The sequence below is a fragment of the Branchiostoma floridae genome, chromosome 8 (genome assembly GCF_000003815.2).
Source record: "Branchiostoma floridae strain S238N-H82 chromosome 8, Bfl_VNyyK, whole genome shotgun sequence".
NCBI classification, from domain to species: domain Eukaryota; kingdom Metazoa; phylum Chordata; class Leptocardii; order Amphioxiformes; family Branchiostomatidae; genus Branchiostoma; species Branchiostoma floridae.
Genome location: NC_049986.1, coordinates 10,029,758 through 10,042,283, shown reverse-complemented (window position 1 = coordinate 10,042,283; position 12,526 = coordinate 10,029,758). Strand labels below are relative to the sequence as shown.

At 41.4% G+C, this 12,526-nt stretch overlaps 2 protein-coding genes across 3 annotated transcripts in view; one reads left to right on the top strand and one right to left on the bottom strand.

The window, feature by feature from the left end:
* Positions 1-4,358, top strand: part of LOC118421537 (cytochrome P450 2U1-like) — a 40,097-nt gene extending 35,739 nt beyond the window's left edge. For both annotated transcript variants that reach the window (XM_035828864.1, XM_035828863.1), the window contains exons 5-8: positions 1,656-1,939; positions 2,394-2,588; positions 2,899-3,034; positions 3,165-4,358. In XM_035828864.1, coding sequence (XP_035684757.1) covers positions 1,656-1,939; positions 2,394-2,588; positions 2,899-3,034; positions 3,165-3,343 — 794 coding nt within the window. In that variant the 3' untranslated portion in view covers positions 3,344-4,358. The remainder of the gene's footprint in view (positions 1-1,655; positions 1,940-2,393; positions 2,589-2,898; positions 3,035-3,164) is intronic.
* Positions 4,359-11,547: 7,189 nt separating this feature from the next.
* LOC118421201 (cytochrome P450 2B5-like) overlaps positions 11,548-12,526 on the bottom strand; it is a 9,666-nt gene continuing 8,687 nt past the window's right edge. The window contains exon 9 of the mRNA XM_035828362.1: positions 11,548-11,726. Coding sequence (XP_035684255.1) covers positions 11,548-11,726 — 179 coding nt within the window. The remainder of the gene's footprint in view (positions 11,727-12,526) is intronic.

Below are 12,526 nucleotides of genomic sequence, written 5' to 3'. Positions count from 1 at the left end.
ACAGCCAAATGTCAGTATTAGCGACGGAATGCCCGTGGATTTCATCCATATATATTGATGAAATCCACAGCCAAATGTCAGTACATTTGTATTAGCGACGGAATGCCCATGGATTTCATCACAACATATTAATGAAATCCACAGCCAAATGCCAGTATTAGCGACGTGGATTTCATCACTACATACTGATGAAGTCCACAGCCAAATGTCAGTATTAGCGGCGGAATGCCCGTGGATTTCATCACTACATATTGATGAAGTCCACAGCCAAATGTCAGTATTAGCGACGGAATGCCCGTGGATTTCATCACTACATACAGATGAAGTCCACAGCCAAATGTCAGTATTAGCGACGGAATGCGCGTGGATTTCATCACTACATACAGATTAAGTCCACAGCCAAATGTCAGTATAAGCGACGGAATGTCAGTATTAGCTACATATTGATGAAGTCCACAGCCAAATGTCAGTATTAGCGACGGAATGCCCGTGGATTTCATCACTACATACTGATGAAGTCCACAGCCAAATGCCAGTATAAGCGACGGAATGCCCGTGGATTTCATCCATATATATTGATGAAACCACAGCCAAATGTCAGTATTAGCGGCGGAATGCCCGTGGAGTTCATCACTACATACTGATGAAGTCCATAGCCAAATGTCAGTATTAGCGACAGAATGCCCGTGGATTTCATCACTACATACTGATGAAGTCCACAGCCAAATGTCAGTATTAGCGACAGAATGCCCGTGGATTTCATCACTACATACTGATGAAGTCCACAGCCAAATGTCAGTAGTAGCGACGGAATGCCCGTGGATTTCATCACTCAATACTGATGAAGTCCACAGCCAAATGTCAGTATTAGCGGCGGAATGCCCGTGGATTTCATTACTACATACTGATGAAGTCCACAGCCAAATGTCAGTAGTAGCGACGGAATGCCCGTGGATTTCATCACTACATACTGATGAAGTCCACAGCCAAATGTCAGTATTAGCGGCGGAATGCCCGTGGATTTCATTACTACATACTGATTAAGTCCACAGCCAAATGTCAGTATTAGCGGCGGAATGCCCGTAGATTTCATCACTACATACTGATGAAGTCCACAGCCAAATATCAGTATTAGCGACGGAATGCCCGTGGATTTCATCACTACATACTGATGAAGTCTACAGCCAAATGTCAGTATTAGCGGCGGAATGCCCGTGGATTTCATTACTACATACTGATGAAGTCCACAGCTAAATGTCAGTATTAGCGGCGGAATGCCCGTGGATTTCATCACTACATATCGATGAAATCCACAGCCGCGCAGTTCATCATCCTTCTACCGATGAAATCCACAGCCGTGGATTTCATCAACATAGTGATGAACTCCACAGCTGTGGAGTTCATCAATCCACGGTCCTTGGATATATATGTTTGAAAAGGTCGTCTTGACCCCTGTTTCACCCCTACCCAGAGCTCAGAAAATATCTATTCCCCCTAGATTTTGCCGTCAGACGATGACCTCTGACCTGCACCACCTTGCACCGCTAGAATAAATAATAGCAGCGTGTTGACTCTATACTACTCAGGACTGTTGTTGTTTACATATAGTAGTTGTTTTCTGCACGATATCATATTGACTTTTGTTTGCTTCACAGTAAACTCACCAAAGAGGATTCTTGTCGAAGGCATTAACGAGGTCCACGTATTCCTTCGACAAGAAATTACCAAGCATCGCGAGACACTGGACAACGAGAATCCGCGAGACTTCATCGACCTCCTTCTCATCGAACTGCAGACCCAAGATAAGACCGACTGCGTTACAGAGGAGAATATTGTGTGGATAATCCAAGACATGTTTTTCGCTGGAATCGAGACAACGGCCACTACCTTGCGATGGGGTCTTCTGTACATGGTTCTGTGTCCCCAGGAGCAGCAGAAGGTACATCACCGTGCTGAGTGCGCATGTGCATGTAACTAAGTAATGGTTTTATGGTCTAGGTCAAAGTTCAAGATCCCTCACATCGACTAGAAAACGCTTACAGTCGGTTTCAGTGACTTTGTCCATTGTTTGGAACCATTTAGTGTTGCAAAAATGTCGCAAATGTGAATCTCGTTCAACATTTCGTGTATGCATGCATAAAACAATAATCGTTGGTTATGTGTCAAAAATATAAGGCCCCCGAGACGAATTTCCTGTCACTGCGCATGTGTAATCGGAATTGTGAAGGAGTTTATCGTATACAAGCCAAGGGATCTTCAATATATGAAGTTTGACCTAAAACACAATTCATGACTCATATATGCGCACTTGGAACTCCAGATAGCTTAATTAAAGTAAAACGACTACTTTAAACTAATGGACACTTGATTCATATAAGAAAACTCTGTAACAGGTGCAAGCTGAGCTGGACAGTGTCCTGGGAACAGGCCATGACGTGCCCACCCTGGCCCACAGGTCCCAGCTCCCGTATACCAAGGCTACTGTCATGGAGATCCAGCGCATCAGGGCCATAGTTCCCCTTAGTAGTCCTCATGCTCCGAACGAGGACACGACTTTCCGAGGCTATGACATCCCAGCAGGAACGCAGGTGAGAGATTTATCAAGACTGCTGCCTTTACGTTCCGTTGTTATCTTCGTTGCGTTCTGCTAAACCTTGACTTCGACCACAATGCATTACTCACGCGCACTCGGATCTTTGGAGGTCGTTCATGGGACGTAGTAAGCTCGGTAGATATGAGGATTTTACGTTTTGAACAATCGAGTGATTCTATGTCAAAAAGCTATATATATTGACTTGAATCGCAAAATGATATTTCCATAGAAACACGTCACATGACATGTCACTAAGGTACTGATACTAAAAGGTAAAAATGTTTTACTGTCTATTCGTTTTGAAGGTTCTTCCCAACTTGTGGTCAGCTAATATGGACCCGGAGTTTTGGCCGGACCCAGAGAAGTTTGACCCAGGAAGGTTCCTGGAATCTGACGGCAAGGTGGTTACCAGGCCGGAATCCTTCATGCCTTTTTCTACTGGTGAGTTTTTATTTCAACCAAAAGACCAACAAAAGCACCACAAGTGTGTTTAGCACCTTAAATTCTTAGGTCATAAACAAATAGTTGTTGTCATTAAAACGCATTTTTTTCTCGTTATTCTATTCTACAGGCCGCCGTGTCTGCCTTGGTGAGCAGCTGGCTAAGATGGAGCTCTTTCTGCTCTTTTCTTCCCTCCTGAAACACTTCACCTTCAAGTTGCCAGAGGGCGCCGCTGCACCTTCGACAGATGGTTGCATGGGAATAACCTTGGTTCCACCAACAATCAATATGTGTATGAGTCAGCGCTAGTATGCTCGTTTTAAAGAAAATTGTGACAAGGATTGATAATACAAAAGTTAACATGTACTCAGTAAGTATATATATATATCAAGGCCCCCGAGATATATATACATATATGTTTTTATATGTTACAAGCTTTCAAGCTTGACTTTGGCACAATACCCCGACGCGTTTTTCTCATTTTTTTGTATATCTGCCTTTAAAATGATTTTATTGAGTTTTCTGCCAATTTTCAGACCAAAACTGTATATTTTGGCCATTGTACCCTGGTGTTACATCGGAATTACCTTCAATTTGGTACAGAGGTGCCTTAACCATATGCCCACATGGGGTCAATAACAGGTTTGGCATACAGTACAACAAAATGCTTAATTTTTCGATTTTTGGCCATTTACATTTTGGCTCCTGTACCCTGGTTTTACAACCAATTGAGCTGAAATCTGGCATAGAAGTGCACTTTACATATGTGCACATGGATTCAATAACACTTTTGGCATACAGTACAACAAAATGCGTAAATGACACTTTTGGCTTCTGTACACTGGTTTTGCAACCAAATGACCTAAATTTTGGTACAGGGGTGCACTGGGTATTCATTCAAATGACCCATGTATTAATTTTGGCATGAACAATTCAAAACGATTTTTTGGGTCATTCTCCGATGGCCACAGGGTCAAAGACCTCAAGGTCGTTGACCCAATTTTGAGGCTTTCTCAATTGCAGAACTGTATGCCAATATAACTTAATTAAAAAGGTAACCAATTGCTTAGCCTGAATCAATATCGTGAGAAGGCAGCCAATCAGCGAGCCTGGTGTTATCTGGAAGAGTCCATTGTTACGTGGAGGGGTACATTTTTTAAAAATTCATCTTTGTACTGGGGATAATATGTAAAGTCTTACAGTGGGTGTATTTTTGGACTGGTCTATTTTGCAATTATACATGGGGTGTGCTGGAAGAGTCCATTCTTGCACGGCGGGGGATTTTTTAAAATTAATATTTTGGACTTTGGTGACTACTAGTATGTCAAAGTCTTTCAGTGTTTTTTTGGACTGCTCTAATTTGCAATTTTACATGGGGTGTACTGGAAGGGTCCATCTTGCATGGAAGGGACATTTTTTTTAAATCCATTTTTGGACTTTGGTGACTATTTCAAAGTCTTTTAGTGGGGTTATTTTTGGGCTGGTCTAATTTGCAATCTTACATGTGGTGTGCTGGAAGAGTCCATTCTTGCACGGATGGGGGCATTTTTTTAAATCCATTTTTGAACTTTGGTGATTATGTCAAAGTCTTTTAGGCTGGTCTATCATACCATTTCATGCAAGGAGGACCTTTTTTTGCTAACTTCAATTTGGATTCTGTTTCTTATTCACTTTCACTTTCACTTTATTTATTTAACCAGGAGTAATACAGCTCAGGTCAAACCTAGACCTGTTTCAAACGGCCATGTTTTCAGTGGGAGTACTTCTGGACTAGTCTATTGTGCAAATTCACATGGGGTGTACTGGAATCCATTCTTGCACAGGGGGATTTTGTAAGATTCCTTTTTGGGTTGAACCGTCATTAGTAAAAGTGATTTCTCAAATGGGTGATTTTGTTGTTGCATGTGGAGGGAGATTGCTGAAATATGCTCTCAAGCAAATATCAGCCTTTCTATTATTACCTTCGCCAAGAAGGTTATATTTTTGGTTAAGGCCTCATGTTGTGTCCCAATATGTAGGTCAACAGCATATAACTAGAGAAGCTGTGTATGGATTTTAATGATATTTGGTATTTGAGTAGCGGTTGCGGACAGGAAGGTCGTGTTCGAAAATGGATGGCGTAGCCTTTTTCCGTCAGGGCGGTAGCGGGCCGAATGTTTGCGTCCGCTTTCTTGTAAACAGCATAATTCGAGAACTCTTGAATGGATCCTGATGATATTTAGTAGGTGGATGGGGGTCAGGAAGACGAAGGTCAAGTTTGATAATGGGCCCCCTAGCGGCTTCCTAAGGTACTGCAACAAAACTTGAATTTTTGACATCTTATGTTCTGGACATGCTGCGATCATGATTTTTGAGTGGTAAGTAGCCCTTAGGGTAGAGAGTAAGTGCTGTAAGTTTGGACTCCCTAGCGGCTTTTTGGGAACTGCAGGCACCGATTTCCTTTCAAACTTTGGACGAGAATAACTCAAGAACGTGTTGACGGATCATCATGATTTTTGGTATGTAGATAGAATAAGTGATGACTTGCATTATTTTATACTAATTATGCAAATCAACAGCTTATTTGCATAATAAATGAGGAAAGTTCATAAATCCATGCCAACAGCATATAACTCGAAAAGCTGTGTATGGATTTTCATGATATTTGGTGTTTGAGTAGCGGCTGCGGTAAGAAAGGTCAAGTTCGAAAATGGTTGGCGTAGCATTTTTCGTCAGTTGCCAGAGGGCGCCGCTGCACCTTCAACCGATGGCATCATGGGAGCAACCTTGGTTCCACCAACAATCAATATGTGTATGAGTCAGCGCTAGTATGCTCGTTTTAAAGAAAATTGTGACAAGGATTGATAATACAAAAGTTAACATGTACTCAGTAAGTATACATATACATGTACACAGTGAATATATATTGAATATATTTCAGTGAATGTATTTTTGTGTTAAATCGTCATTGTTAGAGGTGATATTTGAAATGGGTGATTTTGAAACAGCCTATTGTTTCACGGGGAGGGAGATGGCTGAAATATGCTGTATTTGCTCTCAAGCAAACGTCGGCCTTTCTAGTTTTACTCTTACGTTTACATTTATCAGTAAGATGAACTAATATGTCCACATGTTGGAGTTGCAGATAAATGTTTTTTTGTGTGTGAAAGATGCATCACAGCCCACTTGATAGAAAGTAATAAAGTTTTGAAATTTGTATAAACAAGCAGTATGGATAATGAAGGTCATACAAGCCGTAAATATTAGAGCGGGGTGAAATCCTGGTGTTAATTGAGTTTTATACGATACATTGTTTGTTTTCATTTAGGTCGGCGTTGTAAAATGTGAGACGTATGGGTGCCTGTGTAAACGGGCCAACCCGTTCAGACTAAATGGCTTGGTATCCTAGCTATAGGCTAGACGGACAGCAATTAGCTTATATGCCTAGCAACGGCCGGGTCCTCGCTGTTCTCTGATATCTTCCGTCAGCTGGCCGAAGAAGGCCCACGGTGGGAGATCGGGCAACCACTGAAATTAAGCTAGCCGACAGAGGTCAAATACCAGGGTTTATAGGATCAAGGTTAAGAAGCGTTGTAGATAGGACGAACGCACGCTCAACTTGTTACCAAACAAATAGGTGAACTATTAAATATTGATTATGTAGCTGGTGTTGTTTACAAATAGTGCTAGACTCGACTTTGATGTAAGGAGGCTCAGCATTGTAACCCGACAGGAGCCACATGATAGACACCTTGGCTTCGTCTGTGATCCCACGTCCGATAACTCGGTCAATGTGGAAGGAATGTATAGAACCCCGGACCGGCTGGTAGATGAGTTGACAGATAAGTTATTGGTCACGCCGTGTCCCCTGGTTTGCCGATCGATGATGTAACCCACGTAGAAAACTCCAATGTTAGCGAAACTACGGGACGTTTCCCGTTTGAAACATGGCAGAATTGTGGTGAAAAACTGTGCTCATACTTTAGGATACCTGTTGCTCCTTCCCTCTCTCTGAGTTAGTACAGTCCAGAAAGTTTGACAGCTGCATTCAAACTTCCGGTATAAAGTTTTGGCCGGTTGTGCCCAAAGCAGTTCCAGGGGGTGGATAGCCCGAGGGCTGGCCGAGTCAGAAGTTCACGACTCCTCCGGTTTGACCCTCAGGTGAAGCCTCCGAGGAGCTTTTTAATACGAAATTTACAGGTTTCCTTACGCTGTGCCATTCAATGTCACTGGAGTTCCGGACCTTTGAGAATTTATTAGCACAAATTTACATGTTTCCCGGGACAATCAGATTTTAAAGATTCGAATAAGATAAGCCGTATTTGGTCTTAGCCCAACCCAAAATTTAGGAGATAAAAAGGAGACGCTCGATTTAGAGAGTGCAGTCGTTTCGTGCCGAGAAAGGCAGCGGTCTCGTGCCGTGGCAGTTTCTCGTGCCGAAAAAGAAGTTGGAAAAGGAGTCTCCCGAAGGCCGGAGTTTGTACCACCGTTGTGTGTTTGGAAAGAAGTTTGGAAACTTAGTGACAGAAGTTGCTTTGCTAATAGAGAGAGAGGGGGGGGGGGAGAATTCTAGCGATCAGCACAGCCATCACCTGTGGAGTTGGGAGAGAGAATAAAGTCGAGTCAAGTTGAACGTTTTGTTGTTTGAATCATTCGGACATCACAGCAGAGTTCAGGCCCATCCTCACTCCTGCAAGTTGCAGAAGTCAAACAGATCCCACGGTAGCATAAGATAGTATCAAAAGCTGGCAAAAGGATTGTAGTCGGCCTAGGAGTGTCCCTTGATACCTAACATTCCTAGAAACACTCCTAGACCGGCTACACTCCTTTTGCCAGCTTTGATACTATCTTATGCTACCTTGTGCCACCGTACGATCTGCATGGAGATAACTATTTTCCAACATTGTGACACTATCCAACTCATTAACATGACCATGCAGTGCCGAGCCCTGTGTATTTTCCCTGCCATAACACAAGTCCATATCACAAGAAGAGGAAATGCTTGTATCTGGGGAGGGAGTAAAAAATAGACCCTCCTATACAATATATGGTTAAGCTAAGCAAGAACAATCTCAAAACGCATTTACCTACATTTCAAACCGCAATTTTTTACCACCACTGGAAAGCTAATTTCATCAGGTCTGTTTTTGTTTTAAAAAACTGAAGGTCATGTCTCGCATTTTAACGAGCTACAGCCCGAAGATTGTCATGTTACCAAGGTTCCCCCCCCCTGCCCTAATGGATCGGTCCAACCAGATATACAGATATAAAGATAAACCAGTGTTGTCAAATTATGATGTCACCTACTAGTCATAACATGGCAAAGCTCACAATTTTGCTAGATTTTAGAAATATACATGCTTCTGTCCTCCATAGCAGAAAATCTGACCTTTTTTAATCAAACTTTGCCCAGAGAAAAAAAATCATTACAAAAAAATAAATTGATACTCAAACCAAGGACGGGTTTAAAAAAGGTCTTTTTTAACCTCCTTGCTCAAACTGAAGGTACACATGGTGCACTCGGGGCAGCCGCCAGGAAATCCCTGGCCCATTGAAATGTACATAAAAAGGCACAGAAAGACAGTGCCAATAACTCACCCACCTTTCTGACGTTACTGGGATACAAACTTACCCTTATGAAAGACCATCGTATGTGATAAAATCCAACTGTCATTAGAAATCTTACGGCATAAGTTTTAGAAAAATACACCAAAACCCTCCCACCCCCTCAAACGCACCAATGGAAGAGGTCCTTGCACAACCAGGAAATAGTCCCAACTTTATATCCCCTGATAACCACCAAAAACTCAGCTTTTTGGCCATAATCAGAAAGTAGAAACCCTCCCCGGTCACATTGACCTCAAAAGGGCCTGAATTTCTACCCATTTTTCCAAGAAGAAAAAAATCTTCAAGTTTTAGACCCGGAACTACATTCGATTTGTATGGTGAATCGCTGGAGGATCCCCCTCAGTGCGCACGCGCGTGGTACCCCGGGACCATCAGGCTGTTTGTGTTGCCGATACATCACCCGATGTTACTAAAGATAAGGGCACAACCCGCCGTACGTGCAATTTGTCAGTACGTTTTTGGGGGGAGGCCACGTCCGCCACGTATTTCTGAAAACGTTCAGGTTGTAAAGGGCAGGCGCGTTGCCCGTACGGGGTCGAATCCGCAGCCCGATGGCACACAAAGTTTTGACTGCACGTAAAGTACGGCGTGTAGGGCTGGGTATCGGTACAGCGTACCGGTACAAAACCGGTTTTTCTTATTGGACCGGTCCAGAAAAACAGGACCTGAAAAGATTAGGTGGACCGGATGGTGGACCGATTAGAAAATTAACAGATTATTTTATCAGGCATTCACACGTTTTTGCGCTTGCAGGTGAAAGAAAATAACAAGAGTGAAGTAGAGTAGAGTTTATAGTAATTTCTACCAAGGTTTACAGCCAATCATACTGGTGCAGTTAGCGTTGTAGGATTTTAAAACGCCAGTGTAAGTCTAATACTCCACCAAACAGATTTCTTTGTAGTGAAATGGACCATTGGTACATGGTGTGAGTCATACTGCATCCGGTCCAGGTTCAGGTCCGGACCTGGACCTGATCCTTTGGACCTGAACCGGACCTGGACCGGAATGTTCTGTACAGGTGTGACAGCGATCTCGCCCCCCCCCCCCCCCTGTGATCCCGGGGGGCGAGATCACTAGCGTTTTCGCCCCCCAAAGCAGCTGGTTACTACATATTACAGGTGCGCTACCTGGTACTATACTGCACCTGGGGAGTAATGTATATGGTGTGTTACCTGGTACCTATATGGCACCTTTTTACCGTACCGTAAGATGTCATACCTCGAAAGTCGATACTATGTTGTTCGGTGCAAACATAACATTGAAATGAAAAAGACAATTTTTGCAGCTGAGGTGGCATAAAAACAGTGCTACTGCGAACGTATAAATCAACACCGTCTATGGTACGGAATACGTCAGCTATATGTTTTCAATTTGTCACAGTGTTTTCTTTCTTGTGCTGGAAACATTTCCAAAGCACTAACAAAAACACACGTGAATAATAGTTTCTCATTATAAACACTATCTACGCGCAAGTTGATATAGCTGTTGCTAAATGCTACACAAACACTGGTAAAGTACCAGTCTTAAGAAACACGGGTATATGCATCAGTTACTTAATACTAGAAAAAAACAGTCATGTTGGAGGTGAAGATATCCCTTGGCCAGGTGCATATACCAAAATGTGCGTTATTCTAATTAATACCTAATATTTGCATAATTAATAAAGACATTACATAGTTATTTTGTGGTCACTTCATGGTAGAGACTTCATATTGGAGATATATAGGTTGCTTGAGGACAGGTGAATACAATGAAATACATCTTATGTCAAGACTCAAGTATATGTAATAATGGGAATACGAGGGACCCAACCCTCCTTGTCTGAAACAAGTTCAACTATCTTATTATCATGTAATTACGTTAATATTGATACTATGAATGGAGTTATGTATCAAACTCGTGTACTTATATCATTCTGAAACTGCATTTTGTGATTTATACCAATCAACTTCTAAAATGTCATGTAAATCAGCCCTAACGGCGTGGCTGCGTGCTCCGAAATCCGTCGGATTCCTTACGAGTTCCTACGGAGGTGGTACTTACCACTTACGGATCCCATCGTAAAAATGATATATACCATGTTGTGCTGATAAAATTACACGCCCCAAAATATTTATTGATACATTGTTATATCCTTAGATATGCTTTTCATCTTCGAGTTCTGTCAATTATACAGATACATTAGAATATCGTATAAAATGATACAAATGGTGTATGTATGTATGTATATACAGAGAGGCGAGCCAGACTCACCCCCCCCCCCAAAAAAAAATACGTTGCTACTTTTGCTTTTTAAAGTGGTCATTGATAAACAATTAAAAAAGTACTATTAATTTTTTTTTCCCAATACACGTTAACTTGGGTATTGTCAATTACTGTAATATATGACTTTATATGCTAACGTCTAGTGAATTGTCAATCATTATCATAATATGTTTTGAAACGAGCATCCTGTATCAGAAACAGAACAATACATTTACGAATCAACCAGTAAATCAGCTTTTGTTGAAGATTTCTTCCGACCAAAAATGGTTTCGTTATCACAAAAACATATATGTTATTGCATGACACTCTTAATTCTGTTTATTATTGTAAAATCTTGTATATGTTACCTTCACTATCCATGCTACTTGGTAACGAACAATTTAAAACCGTATTCAATAAGAAGATAAAAAGTAGCTTGTGATGTATCTTTCACAAACACGATGTCTTAGTAACTAAAACGTGTGAACATAGCAATTAATCCAAATAAATGTAAACAAGTAATATCTGCAATGACTTATGAGGACTTGTGTATTACATGGCGATGATTAACTAAAAAGAGTCCGTTATCATAAATACCGTTCTGATATATGATAATTTGTGTATTGCCAATTATTGTCACTATATGCTTTGAATCGGGCATCCTAGCGCCGACTGATGCACATCTTCACGCTTGGTGGGACCAAGGTTAATCCCAGGGAGCCATCTGTCGAAGGTGCAGCCGCGCCCTCTGGCAACTTGAAGGTGAAGTGCTTCAAAAGGGAAGAGAAGAGCAGAAAGAGCTCCATCTTAGACAGCTGCTCACCGATACAGACACGACGGCCTGTAAAACGGGATGATGCGAAAATTTCGTTAAAAAATTTTAACGACGCAATTTGTTGGTTTTCATTTTTATAGTGCAACGTTAAAAGACACGATTTTTTTCAACAAAATTGGCACAGCGAGTGTTTAATTTGACATCAGTTACCCTGTACGGAGAAAAAATACTTACGAAGTTATTTGCGTTTAAATACTTACCAGCACCAAAAGGAATAAAGGATTCCGGCCTGCTGACCACCTTGCCGTCAGGAGTCCAGGAACCTTCGGGGGTCAAACTTCTCTGGGTCCGGCCAGAACTCAGGGTCCATAGTAGCTGACCACAGGTTGATAAGAACCTTTAAAATGGATAGACAATAATCATCATAGTATAAAGATTTTCTACCACCGGTACAACCAATAAAGAAGTACATTACAAAAAATATACATACTAGAGTTCGGCGACCTCATACCTCAATGAAATATGTAGATTTTTGTAAATTTCATGCAATTGACTAATACATTAACATAATGTATGCATGGTGTTGTTCATCATTTACTAACATACATATGTCACAATTATCGAATTCCCATCAATAATCATGAAGCGGTTTTGCAATCTTTACATAAATTATGCAAATAAGTTCCTCATAACCATATTTGGTATCTGCTTATATTCCACCTATCATAATTAACATGCGTTACATTTATTATTAAAGTCCAGTTATTGAAAACAATGGATTTACACAATTTCCTCATTAACCATGGAAATTAAGTCCTCATTTGCATAACATGTACATTATTATGAATATCTTTGCCTAAGCTACC